Raw genomic sequence first — 24,978 nt, 5'->3', positions numbered from 1 at the left:
GGACTTTCTAATTCGGACGTGCACCTAACCGTGCACGAGTAAAACTCTAACTTTTAATCTAAAGATACGATCCACTAAATTACAGATACAATGGGCAATTCAGCCCAACTTCGTGTATAAGGCCAATTCTTGTTTTTCCTTCCATGTATATCTTCAAGTCTTTCTCAATCGTGGCCCACCTCCGACTCGGTCAAATTCTGGTGATAACACATGCCCCCCTGGTTTTGGAATTGGTAATTCCAAAATCACTCTGTTTTCCTTCGTCGGGTCATGTCGTGGCAGAACCGTCGCAGTATCCTTCGTCATGATGCCCTGCCTCCTCAACTTCTCCGCGTGACCTGGCAGTTTTTTTTTTTTTCTTCTTAGGCACCACTTCCTCGGAAACTGCTGTGGCATTGAATTTCCACTATATCTCCTTTTATTTAACCGCTACGCACAGTTCTCCTCCGTATCTCCATCGCACTAGCACTCCAAAAGCCCTCCTGCCACCATGTCTTCTTCCTCCTCTGCTCCATCGAGTCCTTCCAGCCAGTCCTCCGCATCCCGTGAGCCGACGCCGGAGTACAATCCGGCAGAGGTCCATGCAGCGAACATCCGCCGCGCCATTGCGGCCGGGGAGGAGTCAGACCACGACTTCTCCATCTGGTCCGAGGACGACCAGTCCTCGACGGACGTGGAGAGCGACCTCCGCTTCCTCGCCGTTGGGGCAACGGAGGAGGAGAGCGACGACGACAGCTTCTCCTGCGACTTCACCTCTTCCGGGGAGGAGGAGGAGCAGGAAGAGGAGGAGGAGGACGACGACGAGAGCTCCTCCGACGAGCCGCCGGCCAAGCGGTTCTGCCCTTGGCCGGGCAATCTTAGCGACTTCGACAGCGACGAGGACGACGCTGACGGAGAGGATGAAGACAACGAGGACCCGGTCGGCGGCAATTGGAGCGACGACGAGCCCGCCGGGAGCAGCGCCGACAGCGGCGACGACGGCGACGACGAGGGCAGTGATGGCCCGTAGATAGGACCTCTAGAATAGGGCCAGTAGTAGTAGATGGGGTAATGTATCCCCTAGTACTTCCTTTTGAGAGCAATCAGCTCTTTATGTAAGAAATCTAATCAATGAAGAACTTTCCCCAATTTGATCTTGCCGATTTCCTTTGAGTTTAATTTAGCCGATTCCTCCTTCTACTGACCTTGCCGATTCGTCCCCTTTGCCAATGCGTAATGAGCCGATAGCACCGCATCGGACCTTCGAAATTCGCCCTTTCCTTCTTCAACTGATGATTTCTTAATTCTGGCGGATAATGCAGAATCTTCAGGAAAACCTTGGAATTCTTCCGACCAAAACCAATGGTCCTTTTCAATACTCATCACCTGTGAAGGAGGCTGCAATGAAAAATCAGCCGATGGCATCCCTATCGGCTCTTCTGCAGTATCCACTAGGCCTGTTGCCCCCGAGTCTTACTCGCGCCATCGCCCCCGAGCCTTACTCGGGCGATAATGTCAAAGAGAATGCGCCACAGCCGATCCTCTTCCTTCCTCCAATCAGCCGATAATCTTCCGTCTCAGCTGAACTAGCCCCAAAGATTGGAAATCCTTGACAACGGGGTTCAGGAACCCGGATCGGCTCGAAGTAGCTGAAGAAGTTTCCATTGTTTTACTCACTCGAGGCAACAGAAGGTACCACCGTTGGCCTGGATCTGGTGGAGACTCGATAAACATTGCATAATTCCACTAAAGTCGATGGTTGCACATCGGCTGCCCTTCAATTCTAAAGTCGATGCCCTTGCATCGGCTGTAAATTTTTGTTTTTTTTTTTACCGCCGATTCTCTCCTATCGCCCCCGTATTCATTGCACACATGTACCCCCGCATCTGCTCCAGTATTTAGGTGCCCCCAGCCGAATCTGTTAAAGAATGGCAGATATCGGCTCTGTAATTCGCACGTCGGCTCCCGATAGGGTCAAAGGTGAACACAAGCGTAACATGTGGTGAGGATAATTTTGGCCGATTGCTGGGATCGGCCTCCATAATGATTGGAGCGCTGACTGAAGGTTCCGTAATGTCCCTTCATAGACCTTTGGGGCCGATCACAAGGATCAGCCTCGCCAAGTTACACGTCGCTCTGCTTCGACTACATGGTCAGGCCGGTGGATAAAACCAGCTTAACCCTTCCCTTTGCCACATCGATGCGTTCGCAGTCGTCTAAGTTGATGCCTGAGAGGGGTTCTTGGCCTGCCGCTTCCCATGCGTTCATGCCAGTCGTTGAAACTTCAACTGAATCATCGGCCTGGACGACCTCTACCTCATCTCCATCCCATCAGATTATGCATTGGTGCATCGTGGAGGGAATACAAGCAGCTTGGCGTGGATCCAATCTCTTCCCAACAAAGACAAAGATAACTGCTCGTGCTATCGACGATGAAGAACGTTGTAGGGATAGTTTTCCTTCCTACGGTCAAATCCACGTTCAGAACTCCCTGTGCCTCAGACGCTTGGCCGTTGAAATCGCTCAATGTTACATTAGTCTTGATTAAATCCGAGCTAGAGCGTCCCAGCCGACGTAACATAGAATACGGCATGATGTTAACTGCCGCTCCGGTGTCTACCAGCATCTTGTTCACAGGCCTCCCGTCGATATATCCTCGCAAATATAGGGCCTTCAGATGCCTGTAGCTCTTATCTTGTGGCTTCTCAAAGATAACCGGCCGTGGGCCGCAGTCAAGTTGTGCCACGGATGTCTCATCTAACCCTGGAGCACCGAACTCGAAGGGAGGATGAACACCATGTTCGTGCCAGCCGATGTTTCATCATCGGCTCTCCTTTGTTTGGGGCGCCACTCCATTCTCCGTGGACGACCCTCTTCATTCAGGGCTCGCTGAACCTTTGCAGCCAGATCAGGCCGTGCCTTCCTTAGCGTGTGCAAGTATAACCTTTCGGCTTCCTCCAGGCCGCGCAACCGCTGAACCCTGCGTTTCTGTGAACGGCTGAGTCCGTCAGGGCACCACCTTGGACGGTGGTACCTGTCTTCTTCTTCTTCTAGCCCCTCGTCTTCGGAATCTTCAAGATCTGCCCAACGAGGTGACTCAGCGCGTTTGCTCGGTGGTGGGAGAGGCCCTAAGCGCTCAAACACAGACACGTTGGCTGCCTCCTTCTTCTTCTTGTTGCATTCTGGGCAATTGCCGATTGTGGGCAATCGGCTCATTCCCGAATCCCAGCAGTTGTCCGAAGAAAGGGCAGTCCAGTGTCTCGGTGTTGTCATCTTGCTCCCTTGGCCTGTCCGTGGCACGCCGCTCGTGCTCCTCCTCATCGCGATCCCGCCGACGATGTCTTCTCGGCTTCTCTAGCCGCACGATCTCCTTCATCATCATAGTTGGACCGTCGGCGTTGGTCATACCGACTCACATATTTGTTGAGGAGGTGATCGAGAGAGGTCGCCGATATCTTATGTTCTTCACTTCTCCCTCTCGTGACGTAGCGCTTGCCATCATGATGGAGCCGATCGCGTGGAGCGGCCTCTTCGTGTCCTTGCTATGAGAGCAATGCCCTCATCTCCATCTTTGCCGAGTGGTTCCCGTGCCCTACCATGTTGATGCCGAGCGTGGGACCTGGTGGCAGCCCTCGGGGTAGATGACTTCTACCATGTTAACGGCGGGGAAGGGCTGGGTGTCTACCTTCATGGCGTCTTGGTTGAAAATTAAACGCCCTTCTCTATCGCCGCTTGGATGTGCCGACGCCACACCCTGCAATCGTTGGTGGCATGGGAAAGCGAGTTGTGGAATTTGCGGCACGGCTTTCCGTTTAGCTCTTGCGCCGTAGGGAACTTGAGACCTTCAGAATCGTCAATCGTTTCTCCTTAAGCGGAGGTCGAAGATTTGTTCGATCTTGGTCACGTCAAAATCAAATCCCCGGGCGGCCCCTGGTGGCTTTACCCATTTGGCAGGATACGGGGTTCCTCCCCGAGTCCACTCAGCCACCGCTACTTCTTGGTCTCCCGCAGCACTCCACCTACCTCTCGTATCGACCATGACTACCGCACGCTTGAACTTGTCTTGGTACAGTCCGGGTGGCGCTGTTCATATGCCGATAGTTTCGAACCATGTGCGCCGCCGAGGATAATCTGCTTGGGAGGCCATGTCCTTGAGCTGTGTTGTAAGGCCAGCTACGCCAATTCGATCGTTTCCTTTTCGGTTATACGAACCGAATAACATCGGTTCCTAAGATTCCCGAAGCGCTGGATGTACTCTGTCACCGTTTCTCCGCGCCTCGACGTAGTTGTGCTAGATCGGCAATGCTAGACTCGGAAGCTTCGAATGGTATTGCGTATGGAACTGCTCTTCCAATTGCTTCCAAGACTGGATGGAGTTTGTCGGCAAAGAGGTATACCATCCAAAAGCCGATCCTGTGAGGGACCGTGAAAAGAGCCTCACGCGTAGCTGATCCGACACCGAAGCCGGTCCTAGTTGCGCCAAATATCGGCCGATGTGCTCGATGGAGCTCGGAGCCATCCGATCCACCGAATTTGGAGAAGTCGGGGAGCCGATATTTAGGTGGCAGCGGGATCATCTCGTACTCGTCGGGGTACGGCTTGGAATAGCCGATTGCCCTTCTTTTCGGCACCATGCCGAACTCGGTCTCTCAATATGGTACCGATCTCGATCCGCCGTGTCTGGGCTGCAGGAGATGCATTCGAAGATTCGCCGGGTGGCGTACTTAGCCAGCCATGTTTGCTTTTCCAGCTCCGAGCCAACTGCAGGAGCTGGGCTCGGAGTTTCGTCGGGGTGGCGTACTTAGTTAGCCACGTACGCTTCTCAAGCTACGTCGCCGACGTTCCTCCCGTTTGCGCCGGAGTCCCCGACGTTGTGGCCTGGTTTGAGAGTGGCCAGTTGCCACAATCGGCACATACGTGCACGCGTATCCTTGAGGGATCTCCTTGGGCGCCTCGGCCAAGAACCGGTAGTCACTAGGGTCACCACCGATCTTGTAGACGACGAATGCCGGTGTAGCCGGCACTTTCAGTGGTGCCGCCAACGCATATGGCAGCGGTGGACGGGACCGGAGTGGCAACTCTCCCTGGTGCGTCCCGAGAGCTGGTCCCGACGGCGAGTACCGGTGGCTCATGATCTCTGGATCACGCGCAGCGAGACGCTCCAACACGTTGACCAAGTTTTCGCAGTGGCGGTGTAGCGAGTGAGCCACCAAGTAGTTGATCTCCTGCCGTAGGGCCCCGGTGCGTTCCTCCGACTGGGGCGAGAGAGATCTATCCCATCGAGTGCACCTTGTGGTGAGAACCCCTTCCATCTCGATGCCATGGGTACGGGTTCTCCGAAAGAGCCGATGAGGTCGGCTTCGAGGGTGGCCTTGATCTCGTCATGTTTCTTCTTGAGCTCAGCAGCAGCTCCTCGTAGGTGACTCGGCGTGCCGTCGCCGCCATCTCGGATGTAGATGGCGATGTGGTTGATGTAGATGATGGTCCCACCGTGCGTGCCGTAATGTGTTGATCGCCAAAACCCACCGGCGGGCAGCGGCCCGTCAACACGGTAGAGCCGGGAAGAGCCTAGAGCTGCGGCTGGCCGAGACCCTCTCGAGCGACGGCCCGCAATGCTCTTCTCGGTCACACGCGGCGATGCGAAGTGCAAGGGCGTGCCACCTGACCTATACCGGTCGGGAAGGTGATGGGGATGCCTCGCTTAGTTCCCGCATGGCATACACGTAAACATTAAATAAGAGCCTCGATCGGCTCTCGGGTTATCCCGTGAATCGGCTCAAAGAGCCGATCCACCCATGATCCGTACGGGGTGCACGAATACTTGGTGATCCTGCTTGATCAAAATAAAGCTAATGAGATCTACGACGATTTAAGGTTTTCACCGCATAATCGGATCATCCTACTCCAGGTTGGGCCTCGCGGCCACGCACGGTGCTCGTAAGCCGATCCTAAACAAGGCCACACAACCAACGTGACGTTGATCATCGGAACATCCTGTTTAGGACTTGCGAACGCCACCCTACGTGCCGCTGGATCCTCCCCCCCTTCGTAAGGCCTAACTATTGCAGATATTAAACTAATCCTTGCAGAGCAAGGAGCAATCGTAACGGATCAGATCTACTAGATGAAGAACAAGCAGGGTGCCGCCCCCACGCCTGAGATAGGCGTGAGGGCGGCTAGACATGCGAGGGTTGCACTACGTAAGCATGTTTATACGAAGAGCTATGCTAACCCTAACACATCTATGATAACTACGTTGCCCGCCATCAAAGACGCTTCAAGACGGCAACGCATGAACAACGTGGAGCTTGTCTTTGCCTAGATCGCAAGATGCGATCTAGGCAGCATGTCGCTTACCTGATTGAAACCCTCGAGACGAAGGAGTTGGCGATGCGCCGAGATTGGTTTGTTTTGGGGTGAACGTTGTGTTGTTGTTTATTCCATAAACCCTAGATACATATTTATAGTCCGGCGGACTTTCTAATTCGGACGTGCACCTAACCGTGCACGAGTAAAACTCTAACTTTTAATCTAAAGATACGATCCACTAAATTACAGATACAATGGGCAATTCAGCCCAACTTCGTGTATAAGGCCAATTCTTGTTTTTCCTTCCATGTATATCTTCAAGTCTTTCTCAATCGTGGCCCACCTCCGACTCGGTCAAATTCTGGTGATAACACTATCATAAAGAGTTGATGTCATGTTTGTAGTTTTTTATCTATTCCGTCTTTGACATTTTTTTAATGTTAGTTATGAGAGAGAATCAACGTTCCTAGTTACCTCGTTCTACCATAGGCGCAGGAGGGGCATTTGATACTTACCAGTAAGTTTGTAACGAAACATTGCAACACGCTCTTACAGAACTTTGCAATCTCAAGGGCCACCCCACTAGAAAATCTGCAACCCTTAACAACGCTCACCTCCGGCAGAAACTGCATTAACGCCAAATCTTGTATTTTTAAATCCACCCATGCCGATTTGTCCAAACAAATACTCAAAAGATAGCACTGAATATATAAACAACAGGTCTCCAGGATAATAGGCCATTCTATTGTTTGGTTCATTTATTTTGCTTTTGGGGTCAACTTTGTAAGGCTAGGTAATAATTCCATAAACGAAATCAGGGATATTTCATCTAGTTCATCAGGAAAGAAAGGAAATAAAATGAGGCTCCTGAAACTGAAGAACCCAAATAAGGCTGGAACGCCCCCTAATGAAATGCAGATACAGTGGAGATTGGAGAGTGCCCAGTGGAATGTATACATGAAGATGCAAAATAAGCCTGAGTCTGATGCTGTAATGAAGATGCAAAATCAGCTGATGCTGTAATGTGGTGCCTGTGCGGCTCCACAAACTGGTTCACCTGAAGCCTATCAATCACTCTTTAGTCACGTTAATAACCGACTCGCCTGTGCTATCAACCTTGGAGCAATCATATCCAACTTGAGCACAGATGCTGAAGTGTGGAGTGTCAGTACTAAATAGTCCAACTCCTTGCTTAGTTCTCCACTATTGTCAGGAACCACACCCAACTGAACCAGAGTGAGGTCAGAGTTCAAAGTTCATCCGAGTTTGTATCACGAAGAAACCTACTTTTATCAATATCACTGGTCCCTCTCACATTCCATATCATTCCAGCCACTGGCTATCATTTAACTTTCTTCTTACACAAACTATTCCGGTATCCTTGAATGTTTCTTCTTTAACCCAGAGACTAACTGAAAAAATAAAGCAGTCTAGCACTAAATCAGGAGAAGCATTATCATTATCAGATCTAGCATTGATTTATAGTACATCATCGCACAGTAATTTAACCTACATTACTGATTGCAACTTGCACTTTTCTAAGGTGTCTGAGACTTAAGAAAATCTCAGTCGACCGAGACATAGGCACACCCTTTCTACTTCCATGTTCCATGAACAGCGTCGCAGTAGTACTAGTGCATAGTAATCCATACGCATATTACAGCAATCATGGCAGGGTTTCACATATTTACTGATCACAAACTGCAATGCAATACCGTAGAATAGCTGTAACTACCAGCAAACTTGACAGTTGACACGATCACAAGCATCTTATGTCATGTAGGCAATCCAGAGTCCAGACTCCAGCTTACTAGCAAGAACCAATTCCTTGTGGGTATGGATGGCAGTCACGGTAGAGACCACGGCATCGACACCGCACTTGTTGTTGGCATGTGGACCCCTGCAGATCTTGTAGAGCGCACTCTCGCCCCACTTCCTGCCCTCCGAGTTCTTTTCTTCCTAATGAGATGCAGATGCAGTGGAGATTGGAGACGCCCCCTAATGAAATGAAGATGCAGTGGAGACTGGAGACTGGAGAGTATCCAGTGGAATGCATGAAAGCAGAAGCAAAATAAGCCAGTCTGATGCTGTAATGAAGATGCAAAATCAGTTGAGTCTGATGCTGTAATGTGGTGGCTGTGCAGCTCCATGAATTGGTTCACTTGAACAATTGGTTCTTCACTTGAAGCCTATCAATCACTCGGTGGTCAGCAGCATTTGGATGCTGAGCCTGAATGCTGAATCCTATCCAACTTAGAGCCTGAATGCTGAATCCTATCCAACTTAGAGCCTGAATGCTGAATCCTATCCAACTTAGAGCCTGAATGCTGAATCCTATCCAACTTGAGCACAAATGCTGAAGTGGGGAGTCTCAGTAGCATTTGGACAAGATCACAAAAGCCCAGCCAAATTGACTGAGCAACCCCCGTCCTTCGGATCAAGGGGAACTACACTACTACTAGAGCAGCAAAACAAAATGCGAGCTAATCCCATTCGGTTCTAGCGGATCTTACTGCTCGGCAGGTCCGCTGCCGCCGCCGCCGCCTGCGCTCCACCTGTGCAGGCCGTCGCTGAGGGTGGCGCGCGCGAGCTGCTGCTGGACGCTCTTCCAGCCGCCCGTCTTCCTCCGCATCGCCCTCCGGCTCCTGGCCCTCCTCGCCGTCGCCTTGGCCTTCGCCACCGAAGACCGGTACTGGCGCACCCTCCAGGCGAGGATCCGCCGCTTCGTCGGCCTCTGGGGCGCGTCGCCGCCGCGCCTCGCGTCCCGCTTCCTTTTGGCACCGCCGCCGCCCAGCTGGTCGGAGTCGATGTCCATGTCGGCGGAGGTGCTGCTGGTGCTAGTGCTCAGCTCGGCGTGATCCATGGCGGCGGCTGTCCCGCGTCCGCCGGCCGCCAGCCTCTCGAGCTCCGCCATCGCCCGGCCGAGCACGCCCACGTCGGCGCCTGGGCTGGCCCCGGCGAGGGCGAGCAGGCGCTTGGCGGAGCCGGCGACGGCCGCCAGCGCGGCGGGGTGGAGTAGCGCGCCCGCGCCCGCGCCGGGTGGCAGGGCGTGTGCCTCCTCCTCGGGGAGAATGGCGTGGGGGTCGCCCGCGCTGTCCTCCTTGGCGGACGGCGCGGGCTGCCCGACGATGAGCCTCACGGTGAGGCTGAGCGACGCCGCCCCGGCGGCGCCGGTCGCCATTGGGAACCCTTGATTGGCACCTGCTTGGGTAGCTTCCTGGGGAAGGAAAAAATTGCGAGCTGCTCTAGTATCTCTCGTCTCCGCGTGCTTGCTGATACTATTTTAATCGAACTAATCGCACGCCAGGGCGATTTGATACTGTGTTATGTACTGTATAGTGTACGAGTGCGTGTGTGAGCTACTGTATAGTGTACGTAGTACAAACACACGCACACCACTCTCCCCACGTCCAGCAGTAGAGGCTAGTTTGAGAGATCGTGGCATCACACGATGACCGATCAGTTGACGACGAGCATATACACCTCCAGCAGTCCAGCTCCCACAAGTTCATCAAAGTCCGTTGGAAGTTCAGAAGAAGCAGAATTCGGACAAGGCTATAGTGAGTAAAGAACAAGAAGAGAAGAGTGATGGTGGTGGTGCTCAAGATAATGAACGATACATTCATCTTCAAGCTGCTCAAGCTTGTGCTGCTGCTCCGCTGGTTCTTCAGTGCCGAGACCTATTGTTGCATTTGCCGCCTGGTTCTTCCATAATGCTGTGTACAAGCAAGTGGTCACTCCAGCTCAGCGGATCCTCCAGCTTCTATGTTCAATTACATTCTCAACAAGGAGCAAAACAACGTTTTACTCAGCGGGGATCTTTCCTCTCCAGCTTGCATTGTTGTGTTCATCAACTGGGATGAACAGCTACAGGCTTTGAATGCAAACCTGTTTTTTTTTTATTTGATATGATGGTTTTTACCTTCCTGGCACACAATTAGCCTCGAACAAAATGCAAAGAAATGTAAATGTACATGTACAAATTGCCTACTACTTTATTTATTTGTGGGCATACGCTCATGTCCTTGCAAAACGCACACTCAACACACTAGCTAAGCAAAATGACCTGCGTCGAATCTGTTGGGAGGAAATGGAAACTCTAGATTACACTACTGTTACATATGCTCCGGTTAAGGTGAAGGTGTACCAGGCCGCAGCTTCTCTCAAACTCAGCACGAACACATGGATCATCGCATTCTGAGGGACAGAAAGGAAAATCCGGTGGTTTCCTCTATCAGTTAGATGCACTCCGTATTTGCAAATGGCACTGCACCAGCACCGCCCTATGAGCCTGAATCTGCAGAGTTTGGTTGCCTGTCACCACCAGAAGAATTATCTTGGCTCTCGTCATCCATAGGGTTGCTACTGGAAGCAGACAAGGAGGCAGCAGTATCCTCCGAGGATGAATTGAGGTTCGGCCTCTTCCTCGTGTTCTTGTCACTTGAAGCTTTCATTTCATGATGGGAGCGTTTCCAACCCTTTCGTTTGCCCCTTGGCAGATCTTGTTGCGACTCAGAACTACCATCTTCTCCTGGGTATCTTTCAGACTGGTTTCTCGCCTTCTCTGTTTCCATTGCATCAGCCGACAAAGATTCGCTCTCCACCTTACGCCGCTTATTTGGATTCGCCTGAAACAAAAATAACAAGCCGAAACAAATCCTCGTCCATCAAATGATGCAAAATATCTGAAATAGAATCAGTTGAACGACGTCTTCTTTAACAAAAGTTGAATAAAATCTTCAACCATCGAACTATATGTAATCGTTTTGATATTACATGAATATAATGCAGGAACCAAATAGTATTACATGGCTAAACGAGATTTATGCATGGTCTTGTTTAGAAACAAATACTATAATATTTTGTATTTCAACAGCAGACAGCTGAAGCACTAAGGAGTAAGAAACAAAGATTACTTTCAATTTATTTTCCAGTTACCAGCAAACATGTACATTGTATTCAATACTTCCCCTTATATATAGAACTCATTTACAGGGCAACATAGAATTGCCCTTTTAAAACTAGACAATTTATCCCTAAAAACTAAATATAAAACAATTTTTAGCACGTGTAATCCTTATTTCAACAAAAGTTATGATAGTCACCAAGTAAAAGCAAAAGAAAACTAATTTTAGAATCTGTAGGAGTGATTTAAAGTTAAAAAATGTAAAGTGTGGCACTGCATTCATGTCATATTAGTGTGTTTTCTCTTATCCTGCACTTCTAGAATTCTAGAAACCAAAGTGGTCATCCAGTCTGTTCTTTGTTCTGTGTCCACGTCGTGGGGACATGCCTATAACATCACACCCATCCTCAAGTTACACCAGCCACACCAAGGGCGCAGGACCAGGTGTGCAGGCAGCAGCGTCAGAGATAGAGATCTATCCCTTCTAGATTATCTTGTTAGTTCGTTAGCCCGTTAAACTTAGTAGATATCTCTTTCTCCTAATAATCTTGTTAACTTGCTATCATCTAGAGTTGAGTTGCATTCTCCCTATGTAAGCCAGTTATAAAACCCCTAGCACTTCGTGAAAAAGAACCAAGCAAGAAGGTATCTCCTGTCTCATTTAGCTCTCTTCTCTCATCCCTACTCTGCCTCCGCCAACTCCAGCAATCAGAACCTTACCATGTGAAATGGCTGGCTGTTCTCTGGTCGGTTTCCACCCACTGCTTGTGGTGGTCCTTAACTTTGTTTGTAACATTGTGATATTAAAATAAAAATGAAGGACTTTGAGGACTGTGAGGATATAAAAACATTTTTACAGTGTACTATACAAAATAGTGATATGAGGTACTGGAGCATGCCAGTAATTTTCAAGATACATAGCAATCATTGGGTGTCTAGCATTGCAAAATGAAAGCAAAAAAATTTGGTCCATCTTACATGTGACATTTTGAAACATGAACTAAAAAGAAAAAATATGCCAAGTGACTCAACAATCTCAATCCCATGAGAACAGACACAAATGCATGCAGGTGCACACATACGCACGAAGAAAAGTAAGTTAGAAGTTGTTACTCCATACTTGTTAAGGATGATAAAATCATGTAGTGTGTTTTTTTTTGCAGGGAGGGGAGGTAGTGTTAGCAAAGCATTACTCGTACAATAAAAACAAATGCAAGTCTGGATACTTTTGAAGACAATATCTCACCTTTGGAGCCTGGTAAACAAGGTGAGCCCACTCGCTCTTTGTCCTGAGACATTCATTAACAGCATGTAAAAAGCTGGAATATGCATAATCCTCTCCTTTGGGTTTAACGAAATCCCTCCAACGCTGAGAAGTAATGTGAAATCAGTGTAAAGCAAATGAAGAAATAAGTCAACTTTACAACATTCACCTTTGAAATCCGTTCACTTCTAAACCTGAAGTATGAAATCTGTTCACTTTACAACTCTGGTACCACCTCAGGTGGTTTCATGCTGACTCGGATGCCATGTGGTGGACAACTTGGACAGCGTATCCACATCAACAGGCTGCCACACCAACTAACTACATAAATAACTTGTTCTTCTTGCTATTAAGACCGGTAGCTTAGAGAAGAACAAGTTTTTGTGTAATTTGCAGATATGGCTGTCCGCTGACATGGATAATAGTCTGGGTTGCCTGCAACATGGCATGGCATCTGATTCAGCACAAAACCACCTGAGATGGGGCAAGGTCGTAATGCAAATGGATTTCATAGTTCGGGGTTACAAATAAGTAGTGTAGGAAATAGGACTTGAAGGTTGTAATGTGAACTTTCGCAAGAGGTGAAGGTTGTAAAGTGGACATTTTTTATATAATGAATACCTATGCACAAACTGCTTATGTAAATAACATACCTCACCGATAGCATCACATAGTTCTTCGTATGTTATATTTCTGTTCCTGCTGATGATTTCATCAATGAATCCTGTCGATAGAATCTATGTCACGTTACAGATATCTAGAGGAGAAAAAGCAAATGAACTGAGCTACATACCAGGTAAACTGCGTGGAAGACCACTATCCACCAGATCGTCCTTTGCTATCCCAGTGGTAGCTTCGTCTGAACACGTACCATGATTTTGCTCTTCCAATGCTATATTGTCAGCTAATTTGCATGAGTCCTTCACGGAAGGAGTATGCTCGGTGCTATAATCTCTATGCCTCCGTTCAACAAGAGACACCTTTCCTGACTTCTTGCTGTCATCATTATCCCTCAATGCAATATCATCTTTGTGTCTCTTCTTTAACACCTACGCTAACAGACAACATCATAATTTTTAACATAAATGGAAAAAATAAAAATAAAAACATACATTTACGACATTCAGTACAGGTGAACTCACCGGCGTTTGATCCTTTCCTCCATGTGCTGAAGACCGCTTTGAGAATACACTGGCTCCAGTTTGATGTAGCATCTGCATGCTACCTGTTTGATGGCCACGTGGCACCCTTGGTACTCTGGGGGAGCTGTTTAATTGTTGATGTAATAACAACGCAAGCTGCAAAAAGTAAGTTGCAAGACGTGAGAAATCCTTAACTTGTTCATCAAAAGAAATATTTGATAATGGAAACTTCATTATGTTCACACCTGTTCATCGCTCAATGAAGCTGTCCCATCAGAGGCTCGCAACTCAGTTGATGTTGAATTAGTAGACCCATCTTGTGTAACATGAACAAAGCGGTGGTGTATCTTATCTTTTTTCTGGGGTAAGTTAGAAGGCATCGCCTTATTACGAGAATGTGATGGTGTCACTTCACTATGGAATGATCTTGCTGGGGTGCCTCCTGTCATAGGTGTCTTGTGTGTCTGCTCCTTTGATAACGGTCCTCTATGTTTGGCTGAAGGTACAGATGATCTGATTGTTTGAGATGATTTTGATGCAGAAGAAAGAGAGCCTTTCGGTTGAACTTTCTCAGAGGGCCTACTAAATTCCTTGGAACTCTCTGCAGAATGCTTTGCAGACTCATGTTTGATATCAGCAGGAGCAACCAACCTTGTGTCTTCCTTTTTCATTAAACGGCCAGTCTTCCCTACTGATGATGGCTCTGCTGATACTGAAGAGGGCGATATCTGGGAATAGGTAGGACCAGAAGACACTGTACAAACTTTCTGAGCACCTGGAACTGAGTTTTGTTCAGGTACTGTGTGCATCTGATTTTTTGTCTCGGAACTTGGAAGGTCAGAGCCTGAATCAGAGTGTGACCTGGCTGAATTTCTTTGAGCGGTTAAAGAACCTGTATTGACCCCTTGACCTTGTGTATCACTCCTATGCTCATCTTTAATGGACTGGGTAGCCTTTGTTCTCTCATGATCCTGAAAATTAACCTTGCTCTTAATATTCTTTGATTTTGACTGAGTCGGCAAAGCTAGTACACCAACAGAAACCTGCAGATTTGAAGAAGCTTGATTTGATTGCTTCTGAAGACACGGCCCGTCATGCACTTTCACAGAACCAGCATGGATTCGCATATCTCCATCCATTTCCGCAACTGTGTAACGTTACAAGCATTAACTACAGTGTTTCAAAGGCATTTGCATAGTTGGCAAAGATAGTAGCTCAGGAGCTTTGATTACCTGCATCAATTATGCCGGATTGTAAGCCCACATTTTGACTTCCTTCAATTTGTTTCCTACACGAGTTAACCTGCATATTCGCAGTGTTTTCTAGATGTCAAGAAATAAACCTACTTGATAAAATAGACTACAGGTCAAGTGAAACAATCTTCAGAAACTCAGAGAAGTCACTGATTTAAAAGCATATAGATGCTAAAATTCCATAAGATAGAAAAAAAAAACTTAGTTTGCCATGAAACTGTAAATCTGTAGCCGCTTGTAACGTAATGAAAAACATACAGGTATAAACGACAACTGTACAAGCTAAATATCTGCATATGGGGGTAATCTGCCCACTATCAATACCTTGTTAGGCATTCACTTACAGTAACTGCCGGTAGACAATTTCAACAGACACCTAGGATGCCTCTGCAGGGCACAAAAATGTGCAAGTGAATGTTAGCCCTGGGAAGATGTCCTAGGTTAGCAAGACTGCGCGAGTAAATGATCTCCGAACTACCCTTTTGTCCAAGGACGCTACCGCACTCAAAATATTTTCCCCAAGTTCTCCGACTACAGCAGTACCACTCCTGCCACTCTAATCATCAGCAACAATGACGACCACCATGATGGCAAACAAGATAGCGAACAAGATAAAGCGGCAACTATTTGACGGCAACAGAGGTGGCTATATCATTCCAGCAGCAACACAGAATCAACAGCGAGGCAGAACCGATAGGCGGTAGCCTGGAGCCCTAGACTCTACAGTGTCACCTAGTTTGCCGTTTTCTTCCACCTGTCCAGCTCTGAAGCACTGCCTTTGACCACCTACGACCGCAAACCAATTTTTACAGCACAGCAAACAATCCAAAATGACTTGAGCGCTGCACTTCTTCATTCAAAGATATATTCTAGCACAGAACCAAACAGTCTGCACACTATCACAAAGACAACTAACTCATAGCTAAGAAAAATAATACCGACAAAAACACATCAACAATAATTGTGACAGAAAAAGGGAAGGCCAACCGAGTTGGAAAAAATTGGAGGTAGCTCTACCAGATATTTTGGATCTGCCAACCAAATTGCATAATTTTGCTTATGCCACCCAATAGTACTAGCTTGAAGCACTACGCCATTTGACTCGTCGAACCCAACAATAGACCGATTTAGCCATAAATATTTTTCCCTCTTATATGATATCCTCTTACTCATGCAGCACCACTAACTCATGTTGGGTCTGTTTGATCACCTGCTGAGGCTCAGCCTTAATGGCAGAGCAGCCTCCTAATGCTAGCACCGCCCCGTGACAGGACTACCTTTTGGACAAGCATCAGTGCATCGCCACCAGTTCAATCCTGCTAGAGAAGACACGCACTAGAAGATTCCGTAATTTGCATAATTCTTTTATCGTGCCAGATGAAGTTTTGTTTGATTTTTGGTAAAACTATAGTAATTTCATTAAGTGTTTCTAGGTTATCGCAATAGTAGTGGGATAATTTTGGGTAAAATTAGAGTTAATCTCATGAAATGTTTTTAGGTGGCCGCAATTCAGCAGCCTAACACCTGCTTGACAATTAGCTGCCGAATTGATAAAAATGCCCTCACATCCTTGCATAAGGTTATATCAACCCGGTAAATCTCTCACATCCATTATCCTAACAAATGGTTTTAAAGGCAGTAGGCGCCTAAAGCGGGCAGAAACCTAAGGCGCTGAGGGGCGCTCCATTACCTAAGCGTCCTAAGGCGGACCCCTTAAAAACATGGACCCTAACCCTTCAAGTCATTCCGTCGAGCATTCTGGACAACAGCTATGCTCAATGTGAGTAATTCACAGTAAAACCATACATCCTCACAAGCTTTGATCTGTTACTTGTTCTTCATGTGGCTTAGAACAGGAGATTGTCCAATCTAAGATTTCAGAGCATGCGTGGTCATCCTAACACAAAAGAAGGTTACATATATTCACAGTACTCCATTTTAATTTTTTGGAAGCCTGACATTAGCTGTCAACTCTAACATGACAAGGTACTACTAGGATGGCCACCCATCAGAGCAAACTTGTTATTAACTTAATTATATGTTCATATCCAAGCGTACAGTGTCATGACTGATGCCGATGTCACATGTCACGAGATGCATTCGCAACTCCAATGATCACTTTGGAAGAGTTTGATTGGTAGAATTTGGTAAGGGAGATTCAATGTTTGAAATTAAGGTCATGTAAGCACCTAAAACCTAATTAGCTTAATGCTTATTAATATTGGTAGAATGACCTTTTGTGAAACAACGGAAGTACTATGGGAAGCCAGGACATGAGAATAATATACTAGGCGAACATTAGTGCTGTTTGGGATGAAGATGAATTGCCGGAGGACGAAATAAGGTGCTACATGCAGGGGAATGTGCTGTGCATGCAACCAAGAAAATCATTTTAAGGTAGGTAATTCTAAAATTAAATTGGGATAAGCTGATCAGGACAACTGAAGTAATTAAATTTACAATAGGCTTAGTCCGAGCTAGCAGCACAGCCCGACTTGGGTGACCACATATAACTCCATAGAAGTGCGCTCTTGAAGTAGCAAACAGCCTACTGATTAGTCAAAGTGCATATCCCAGCAGAATATAAAGTAGAAAACGGCACTGAAGTACTTTTGCAATCTACCAACACTAAATGAAGACAACAGATCCAGTATTATGCAGTTTACATATGAGATACTAACCTCTGCCTTGACAAACCGTGAGTGCACTTCTTGTTCTGCCACAGTTGATGTAGTTCTAACTCCAGAAGAGATCTCCAGTCTCGTGGACTCCTTAGGTTCTTCCGTTATCAGCATCCTTGGATTTCCCTCGGAACTCCTCTTCTCCCCGCTCGGTTCCGAGGATTCCTTTGCCTTCCTACTGGCTTCAGCAACTTCTTGAGAATCAGAATTGGCCATGCTTGTGTCGGCACACTGATCCTTATGCATGACATCGGGCATGTTAAGATCCCCTTTCGGATGATCCCGTGTATCAGCATGTGCAGTGATCTTGGATGCTCCTAAAATGAACAAACTAACAATCCATAATCGAAACGTAGACGCCATCACGGAACAATTGACTCTTCTCTGTGCGGCGATTAAATAAGAATTGTAACCAAAAAACTACTCACCTTTCGTCTTAGCATCAGTCCGAGGAGGAACTTCCTTTGTACCGCCAGCGCCGCCTGCGTGCGGACTGCCTTCGGCCTTCTTGGTTAGGGTTTGAGCGTTATTATTTGCAAGGGAGAGGGTGAATCTGGTTGCCGGCGCCGTCTCCTTCCGCTTCTCTCTGGCGAGCGCGAAAAGGGTGTCGGCGCCGTCCTTGTCTTCGGCCCAGGAGGGGAACTCGCAGTAGCGGAAGCCGAATTTCTTGGGGACGTAGCCGGCGCAGCGCCAGAGCGCGGCGGAGAAGGCGGGGGAGGACGGGGACCCGCGGAAGAGGGCGGCGTCGGTCCCTCCGTGGACGTGGACGCGGGCGGGGAGCGGCACCTCGGCCCACCTGCGGTAGAGCGGCGGCGGGCGGTGGGTGGGCAGCTCGGCGAGGAGCTCGGCGACCTCGGTCTCGTCGGCGGAGCGCTTGTGCCTGCAGTTGTGGCAGGAGAAGGAGGCGTGCACGCCGCGGAGGTAGCGCGCGCACCGCGTGTGCACCCACACGTTGCAGTCGTCGCAGCTCACCATCTCCTCGCCGTCGTCGAAGGTGACGCCGCAGGAGCAGTCCACCGTCCAGGAGCCGTCCACCCAGTCGTCGGCGGGCGTGGGGGCGGGGGCGGGCGCGGCCGCGGCGGAGGCGGAGGCGTGGGATCCCGGGGGCTCCGGGCGGTGTAATCGGCCACCCTTCATCGGCGGCGAGCCGGCGTAAAAACCCTAGCTTTAATTCGCCGGATTTCTGTGTTGTTTGGGCGGAAGGGGAAGGATGCGGGCGGAGGGAATGCTCAGACGGAACAGAATAGGGAAACAAAAGTCCAATTTGCCCTCAGGGAAGGGGCTCGTTTTTGCTTTCTTTTTGCCGGAAGCGAAGAGATCTGGGCAGGGCCGGCCCATAGGGTGGGGCAGAGGGGCCTCGCCCTGGGCCCTCAGTACCTATTCGGCCCCGACGAAAGATTTATTTGCATAGTATAATTTATATTTTTATTTTTACTACTAGAAAATACATAGATGTCTTAAGCTACCGCTTACCGTACCTCTACTCTGACTCCTCTTACCAAAATAAATATTTTAACGTTTACTCTCTAGGTCGTACGGTTTAGAAATGTTTTTGGAAAATATAGAAGGACGAAGCTGCACCTTACTATGCCTCTACTCCGACTCTTTTTAACAGAAATAATATTTTAATATTTTCAAATAATTTTCCCGATGGTGGCCTTCCCAAATGTGTAGGACAACACCGACACTCATAATTTTATGTGATTAATTCTATAGATACATATGTATATACACATATATTGGTAGAAATTGGAATCATGGAATATATATAGTTAACTCGATTAATATAAATAAATAGTTTCAAATGTTTTGACCGAGATTCTGAAGACCATGGATCTTTCAAATGTAGATATTCTTTAGTTTTCTATTGCATTAACCTAATATTTCTTTTGCGGAATATTAATATGTTTTTAAGTATTTTGTGTGTGACTAAAGTTGCAAGCTTAATGGAGATTGTTAAGGGTCCCAAAACACCAATCATGCTTAAATTTTGAGTACCATTTAAAATTTACTAGAAATTGATGTATCTAAGGATATTTCTAGAGCATGACCCCCTACCCTAAGAAATCTTCATCGTTGTGAAGAAGGGGCCCATGGTGTTGTGTCGCCCTAGACCCCCTGAAATCTATGGACCGGACCTAGGCAGCATAAGCTTAGGACATGTACAATGTTATATCGTTTCTTTGAGGTAAACATAGTTTATATGAGGTAAGCAAGTCGTCTCATTACAAATCTTTTCAGTTTCTTTTGGTGCCCTGTCAAGGAAAAAGAGTGCGTTCAAAAACTTGCTACCAAAATCACAAAATTATTACATCATTAAGGAGGAATTGGAGAAGAGAGCTAGGTGTTCATCGACCCAAGTACAAGATGTTCTAGACAGAAAACTATCCCTAGCAATATCATGGGCCACTTTGTTCATCTGCCTCCTATAATGCATAAAATCAACTACACCAATACTTCCTCCACGTGTCATTATTTTAGCATAAATGGTCCTTGAGTCATTCCAAATCCTTTCTTCACCCGCACAAAGTTGGATCACCTCCAAAGAGTCTGACTCCGCTTCAACATAAGTATAACCAAGGTCTCGTGCCAGCTTTAGACCGTGCAACATGGCAAGGGCTTTCGCCATGCTAGCAGAAGGAACATGCGGTATGAATATTGACCCCGTCGCAAGGAAGACACTGTTGACGCGTAAAGCACATGCCCGTTGGGAACCCCAAGTGGAAGGTGTGATGCGTACAGCAGCAAGTTTCCCTCAGTAAGAAACCAAGGTTTATCGAACCAGTAGGAGTCAAGGAGCATGTGAAGGTTGTTGGTGACGGAGTGTAGTGCGGCGCAACACCAGGGATTCCGGCGCCAACGTGGAACCTGCACAACACAATCAAAATACTTTGCCCAACTTAACAGTGAGGTTGTCAATCTCACCGGCTTGCTGTAGCAAAGGATTAGATGTATAGTGTGGAAGATGATGTTTGCAAAGAACAGTAAGAACAAGTATTGCAGTAGATTGTATTCAGATGTAAAGAATTGGACCGGGGTCCACAGTTCACTAGAGGTATCTCTCCGATAAGAAATAGCATGTTGGGTGAACAAATTACAGTTGGCAATTGACAAATAGAGAGGGCATAACAATGCACATACATATCATGATGAGTAGTGTGAAATTCAATTGGGCATTACGACAAAGTACATAGACCGCTATCCAGCATGCATCTATGCCTAAAAAGTCCACCTTCGAGTTAGCATCCGCACCCCTTCCAGTATTAAGTTGCAAACAACAGACAATTGCATTAAGTATGGTACGTAATGTAATCAACACGTACAAATATCCTTAGACAAAGCATTGATGTTTTATCCCTAGTGGCAACAGCACATCCACAACCTTAGAACTTTCTGTCACTGTCCCAGATTTAATTGAGGCATGAACCCACTATCGAGCATAAATACTCCCTCTTGGAGTTACAAGTATCAACTTGGCCAGAGCCTCTACTAGCAACGGAGAGCATGCAAGATCATAAACAACACATATATGATAGATTGATAATCAACATAACATAGTATTCCATATTCATCGGATCCCAACAAACACAACATGTAGCATTACAAATAGATGATCTTGATCATGATAGGCAGCTCACAAGATCTGACATGATAGCACAATGAGGAGAAGACAACCGTCTAGCTACTGCTATGGACCCATAGTCCAGGGGTGAACTACTCACACATCGATCCGGAGGCGATCATGGCGATGAAGAGTCCTCCGGGAGATGATTTGCCTCTCCGGCAGGGTGCCGGAGGCGATCTCCTGAATCCCCCGAGATGGGATTGGCGGCGGCGGCGTCTCTGGAAGGTTTTCCGTATCGTGGCTCTCGGTACTGTGGTTTTCCCGACGAAGACTTTTTATAGGCGGAAGGGCAGGTCAGGGGCGTCATGAGGGGCCCCCACGCTAGGGCGGCGCGGCCCCAGCCCTGGCTGCTGCGGAGGCGTGGGATCCCGGGGGCTCCGGGCGGTGTAATCGGCCACCCTTCATCGGCGGCGAGCCGGCGTAAAAACCCTAGCTTTAATTCGCCGGATTTCTCTGTTGTTTGGGCGGAAGGGGAAGGATGCGGGCGGAGGGAATGCTCAGACGGAACAGAATAGGGAAACAAAAGTCCAATTTGCCCTCAAGGAAGGGGCTCGTTTTCTCTTTTTTTGGGAGAATTTTACTTTTTACCCTTCTTTACTTTGCACTTCTATCTTTTACCCTCTTTTACATTGTAATTTATTTTTTGCCTGGCGGTACTTTGCCACTTGATCATTTGCCCCAGACATCACAGGCCCACGTGGAAAGACAAGTATACCCTTCGGGATGCAAAAATCGTGAGTTCGGATGGCAATCGTATCCGTGTTGTTGGCTCGCACGAACTTTGAAGCAGGGTGGGAAGAAGCCCGCTAGGCACGGTCGATTTATCCGTTATCGATGGGGCAGGCGCTGGCGGGTGCAAAAGGAGAGAAGTCGGGCGTGCAGGAAAACGTGTGGGCACAGAGGGAGATGGCGAGAGGGGGAATTGGTTGGTCGGTATGGCGCGAAAAGTAGCCTCACCGCCTCCCATAGTGGGTCACCTCAGTTGGAGAAGATTTAGATCTGCAGCACCTTCAGCTCGTATCGGTGACGGTGCTTGATGAAAGCGGTTGGGGAACCCCAAGAGTAAGGTGTGATGAGCACAGTGGCAAGTTTTCCCTCAGTAAGAAACCAAGGTTTAATCGACCAGTAGGATAAAGGCGTGACTTCTGAAGGTGTTGCTAGCTGACTAGTGGCAGGGCGCACTACCGGCGTCAGCAACAATGTAGAACAAGCACACAACATAACCAAAATACTTTGCCCCAACTTACAGTGAGGTTGTCAATCTCACAGGTTTGCTAAACACAAAGGATTAGACGTATCGGGTGGAAGGAGATGTTTGCAGTAATTAAAGAGAATAGTGCTTGCGGAAAGTAAACAGAACATGATTGCAGTGGTTGAATTTATCAGTGTAAAGGAAAGGCCTGGGGTCCACAGTTCACTAGAGGTGTCTCTTCATAAAGATAAACAACATGTTGGGTGAACAAATTACAGCTGCTCAATTGACAAAATACCGACCATACATGACAAGATGATTACTATGAGATTCAGTTGGGCATTGCCACATAATACATAGATCGTAATCCAACTGCGTCTATGACTAATAATCCACCTTCCGGTTATCATCCGAACCCCTTTCAGTATTAAGTTGCAGACAACATATTATCGCATTAAGCAATGTGTGTAAAGTAAACAAGAGAATTATCCTTGGATAAAACATTATTGTTTTCTCCCTAGTAGCAATAGCACATCTACAATCTTAGAAGTTATTGTCACTCTTCCAGAAAACTAGAGACATGAACCTACTATCGAGCATAAATACCACATCTTGGAGTCACAAGTATCTACTTGGCCAGAGTATCTACTAGCAACGGAGAGCATGCAAGATCACAAATAACATATGGAAAAAAAATCGATCTCAACATAGTATTCAATATTCATCGGATCCTAGCAAACACAATATGTAGCATTACATAAGGTTGATCTTGATCATGTAGGGCGGCTCACAAGATCTAAACATGAGGCACAAATTGGAGAAGACAACCATCTAACTACTGCTATGGACCCATAGTCCAGGGATGAACTACTCACGCATCACTTCGGAGGCGTGCATGGCGATGTAGAGGCCTCACGTGATGATCTCCCCCTCCGGCAGGGTGCCGGGAAGAGCTTCAGAACCCTCCCGAGCTAGGGTCTACGATGGCGGACTCGACGGAACTTTTCGTGGATGGAGGCTCGGGTGTCCAGAGTTTTCCCAAGATTGTGATTAAATAGGCGGAGGGGCGATATCAGTGGAGGCCAGGGGGCACACCACCCCTAGGCGCAGGCCAGGGCTAGTCCGCGCCTAGGGCTGCCATGGCCGCCCTGCTGCCTCTCTTCGACTCCCCTCCGGACTCTATCTTCGCTACGGTAAAATATTGTCTTTGGCTTTTGTTTCGTCCAATTTCAAGAATATTTCTTGTACAACTTTTCTGAAATACAAAACAGCAGAAAACATGGAACTGGCATTGTGGAATCTTGTTAATGGGTTAGTGACGGGAAATGTAAAAAAGTGCAACGAAGCATGAGCAAAACATATATAAATTGGTGTAAAACAAGCATGGAGCATCAAAAATTATAAATATGTTTGAGACGTATCAACTGGCAGATCTATCTCACCGACTCCATCACCCTACTGTCTTGCGTCACTGGGCGCGGGGTTCACAGATTTGCGGCAGCGGCGACCTCGCTTCGTGTCGAGCACCATATTTTCTCCATCGTCTCCGTCAATGGCACCATGGCACCGGCTTTAAGCAAGGTTGTAAGCACCTCTAACCCTATACCGACTGAAACAATTAGAACTTAAGTCTATTTTGCCGTTACTTAGCTGAATTTGTCGTTCTCTTTATGCAGCACCGAATAAATTAGGACGAGCGGTGGAAGATTTTCATTTACGTGTTGATGGCTCCCGAGTGCAGAAGATCAATTGTAGTATTTTCAATAAGAAAAGTTGTCGAACCCACGAGGAGATGAAGGTATTGGTTAGCATGTTTGACAAGTAATAATAAAATGGATGCAATAGTTTTGGTGTTTTGGATGTGTAGTTTGCAATAAAATAAAATACTAAAAATAAATAGCAATATGTAAATGCTATCAATGAGACAAAGCCCAATTATTTATGCATCAAACGAACAAGCTCAAGTGTGTGTGAACTTATATGTGACAAGTGTTTTTGATGGCGGCATAGATTTACTAGCATTTAGATTTCTACACAGTGAATATCTTGTAAAGTTTTATTCCCTTAGAGACGGAACCTAAAGTAGGTGTAACCATAGATATGAGCAAGTACACCACTTATGATGGGTCCTAGTGCCATTTTCATGAGCAAGTATATGAATCCTTAAGACATAAATATTCACCATAGCAATTAGTTCATGGGTTCCCGACATAAACCCCTCTAGTACAACTCAAAGTATTGGAAAACGGTTTATGTCATTCTGTCCCTTCCAACCCTCATCATTACATTAAAGTGTTGCCATATGAGTCCATATAGGTGAAGTAATATGTAGTCTACGTTCGCACAAAACCATCATAAAACAAGATAAAAACTTGACTAAAGACTCATTGCGCACCATATAGAATCATAGCCAGATCATCTGCCTTCAGGAACATGAAGAACTACTCACAAGTTGTTATCACCAGAATTTGACCAAGTCAGAGGTGGGCCGCGATCAAGATGGACTTAAAGAAATATACATGGAAGAATTACGTGAATCGGCCTCGTGTACCAAGTTTGGGCTAGTTTGCCCTTGTACCTGTAATCTATTAGATCGTATTTTAAGTTAGAGTTTTACCCGTGCACGG

General features: G+C 47.2%; 2 protein-coding genes across 4 annotated transcripts; both read right to left on the bottom strand.

The window, feature by feature from the left end:
- Positions 1–8,411: 8,411 nt before the first annotated feature.
- LOC127331228 (uncharacterized) lies at positions 8,412–9,867 on the bottom strand. The gene has a single exon (XM_051357302.2). The coding sequence runs from the start codon at positions 9,467–9,469 to the stop codon at positions 8,798–8,800; it is 672 nt and encodes a 223-aa protein (XP_051213262.1). The 5' UTR covers positions 9,470–9,867; the 3' UTR covers positions 8,412–8,797.
- Positions 9,868–10,253: 386 nt separating this feature from the next.
- LOC127331227 (uncharacterized) lies at positions 10,254–18,776 on the bottom strand. Of its 3 annotated transcripts, XM_051357300.2 has the most exons (10): positions 17,963–18,772; positions 17,535–17,851; positions 14,833–14,902; positions 14,644–14,747; positions 13,846–14,571; positions 13,601–13,756; positions 13,252–13,507; positions 13,112–13,182; positions 12,441–12,563; positions 10,254–10,916 (listed from the first exon to the last, which is right to left on the bottom strand). In XM_051357300.2, exons 1-10 carry the CDS (start codon positions 18,669–18,671, stop codon positions 10,572–10,574), a joined length of 2,877 nt encoding a protein of 958 aa, XP_051213260.1. In that variant the 5' UTR covers positions 18,672–18,772; the 3' UTR covers positions 10,254–10,571. The 3 variants fall into 3 exon arrangements, 2 of the variants coding, with proteins under 2 accessions (XP_051213260.1, XP_051213259.1); XM_051357299.2 differs by having other exon boundaries at positions 13,846–14,747; XR_007869671.2 differs by lacking the exon at positions 10,254–10,916 and adding an exon at positions 12,628–12,893 and having other exon boundaries at positions 13,846–14,747; positions 17,963–18,776.
- Positions 18,777–24,978: the final 6,202 nt, after the last annotated feature.

This window comes from Lolium perenne, chromosome 2, assembly GCF_019359855.2.
Source record: "Lolium perenne isolate Kyuss_39 chromosome 2, Kyuss_2.0, whole genome shotgun sequence".
Taxonomy (NCBI): Eukaryota; Viridiplantae; Streptophyta; class Magnoliopsida; order Poales; family Poaceae; genus Lolium; species Lolium perenne.
Note: the sequence above shows the minus strand (reverse complement) of the source record. Positions and strands in the feature narration are given on the sequence as shown.